At 36.9% G+C, this 2,517-nt stretch overlaps 1 protein-coding gene across 1 annotated transcript; it reads right to left on the bottom strand.

The window, feature by feature from the left end:
- Positions 1 to 1,079: 1,079 nt before the first annotated feature.
- Positions 1,080 to 2,282, bottom strand: LOC145113976 (uncharacterized). The gene is made up of 2 exons (XM_079050003.1): positions 1,461 to 2,282; positions 1,080 to 1,376 (listed from the first exon to the last, which is right to left on the bottom strand). Exons 1-2 carry the CDS (start codon positions 2,280 to 2,282, stop codon positions 1,080 to 1,082), a joined length of 1,119 nt encoding a protein of 372 aa, XP_078906129.1.
- Between the last annotated feature and the right edge of the window lie 235 nt (positions 2,283 to 2,517).

The following is a 2,517-nucleotide window of genomic DNA, read 5'->3' on the forward strand; positions in this document are numbered from 1 at the left end:
GGATACTTCTACTCATTGTATTAAGGGTAAATGGCACAAAAAACACTCAGTTTACACAGAAATTCGAATTTGACACAATGTTTTTTTTGTGTCAATTTTGACACTGTGTTATTAATTGTTTACTAAATGTAACCATATGATTGGTTGCCTTCAGGTCAACCGGTTTGATTTTGATGAGTGGGCCATTTGCTTATATGGCATCCACGTAAGATCCTACATGGCAGTTGAGCCTTTATAAATGATCCCTAACAGATTCAACCCTTTACAACCCTAGATCGATCTTCACTTTTTCTTCACTTTTTCATCTCAGTTATTCACGAGGATTGTGCAATGGTGTCTTCATCTCGATCAGCTGGATCAACGAGTGGGGTAAACAAGTCAAACAATGGTCCCTCTAGGACGTGCTATTGTGTAGTAATTGCCCCCTTGAAGATATCACCGAGTGAGAAGAATCCTGGAAGAAGATACTTTGGATGCAGGTACTGGCCCGATGAATTTGAAGACTGTGGCTACTTTGAATGGTATGACGGTGAAGTAAGTCCATGGTACAAGGAACTTCTATTTGAAGTTATGGCAAAGAAGAAAAAAACCACTGGACAGGGAAAAGGGAACCCTCATCATGGTGAAATAAGTTTGATGAATCTTGTTAGGGTTGTGATTGGTTTGATTGTTATTTTAGTAGTCATGGTAGGGATTTTGATGTGGATGGTGTACAAGGGTTAAGTAGGAAGAGGTTGTGGTGGGTCTTTAAGTATGAATTAATGTCGATTAAGGTCCAATGTTGACCATTTTTGTGTCTGTATGTATTGATGTACTACCTTGAAGTTTGTATGTTCCAATGTTGACCAATTTTGATATATATGGTGAAGTGTATATGTTTGTGATTGTGAATTGGAAGTCTGATGCTAGTGGACCAAACTACCTTTTACTTATGTAACAAACCAGTGACCAAAAAAGAAAGGACCTAAATACCCTTACCTTATGAAATAATTGGGATTATAAAAGATAAAAATGATAGACCATAAACACTATACCTTATGAAACAATTGCTATATGTTGCTAGTGGACTAAACTACCCTTTACTTATGTAACAAACCATTTTCTACTGCTTCACATGCTCTACCTTCCTTATAAAATGCTCTGCTCCAACTCTCTGGGTTCCTTTCCATGAGGTATTCATAAGTACCCTCATGCATTTCTTTGAGTTCCTCCATTGTCTCAAGAAAAGATGACTCTGTGGTTGACATTGAAGCTGCCCAAAAATGTCTCTTGTAATCAATCCCATTGTACACCTTTTTAAAGTTAACATACACATGTCTGGCACACTGCCTATGCTCAACTAATGGTAACTTCTCCTTTACAGCCTCTACTAAGCCCTACATTCATACAAAAAACTGTAAAAATACAAAAAAGACTAACCATATATAAAAGAGTAAACAAACAAAAAAGAGTAAACATACCTTATGCTGATAAGAAATTATTGTCAACCCTTCACCTAACTCTAAGCCAAGGTCTTCCACAAGCAACTTAATAAACCACTCCCAGTTGTCCTTGTTTTCAACATCAATCACAACCCAGGCTATTGGATATACGTGGTAGTTCCCATCCCTACCTATTGTAGTGAGTAACTCCCCTTTGCATTGCCCTTTTAGAAAACAACCATCTAGTCCAATGACTCTCCTGTAACCCCTAATCCACCCATCCTTTATAGCCTTAAAACATACATAGAATCTTTTAAAAACATTGCTACCATCTTCTTTGATATCAACTCCAACCTTTGCTGTACTACCAGGGTTTGATCTAATGATCTCTCCTCCATATTCCCATATACGAGCATAATGCTCTGATAACTTTCCAGTTAAAATCTCTTGTGCTTTCTTCTTAGCCCTATACCATTGTCCCTTAGACACAATGCATAAAAATTTCTTCTTAATTTCTTCTTTCATCTCCCTGGCTTTCATTTTTGGTCTAACACACAATTTTTTCAAGAACTGTTTGGCTATCCAGTAAGGATTAACCAATATGGCATGCTTGTACTCCCTAACACAAGTATGCTTATTAGTAAGTCCCTTAATTTGAAATGATTTCTCTTTGTTAATCCAGGATGCCCACAGCTTGAAGGTACATCTGTTGCCTTTATTGTCTAAACCACATTTTGCTTGAAGCCTTATACAAGAAGATTTGGTCACCTTAATTGGATAACCATTGTGAACTGCATAGTTAGTCAGGCAGAACCTTAACTCAGTTTGATTAGAATAATTTTCACCTAAATGTGGTTTCATTTTCTTCCAATGAACAGAAGGGTCATGAACACTAAATTTGGTTGGATTTTGATCAACCTCATCCTCGTCATCTTCAATTTCATTATCAGAATGACCTTATTCTCTAATGACTTCATCATCGACATTTTCCCTCTTATTGTAAACATAAACATTGCAGAAATCATAAACAATGGCATCAAAAGGTACCTTCAACTGTGGAAAAGTCGTGTGTTCATTTGCATTATAGTCACCCAAT

This window comes from Lactuca virosa, chromosome 5 (genome assembly GCF_052849685.1).
Source record: "Lactuca virosa cultivar CGN04683 chromosome 5, Lactuca_virosa_CGN04683_v6, whole genome shotgun sequence".
In the NCBI taxonomy this organism is placed as follows: domain Eukaryota; kingdom Viridiplantae; phylum Streptophyta; class Magnoliopsida; order Asterales; family Asteraceae; genus Lactuca; species Lactuca virosa.

What these genes read in the sequence shown, in the direction of transcription:
- LOC145113976 (XM_079050003.1), bottom strand. Translation starts at nt 2,282, where the DNA reads ATGAAACCACATTTAGGTGAAAATTATTCTAATCAAACTGAGTTAAGG. An exon ending in TAATTTCTTATCAGCATAAG is followed by an intron (nt 1,377 to 1,460) that starts GTATGTTTACTC and finishes GTATGAATGTAG; the next exon opens with GGCTTAGTAGAGGCTGTAAA.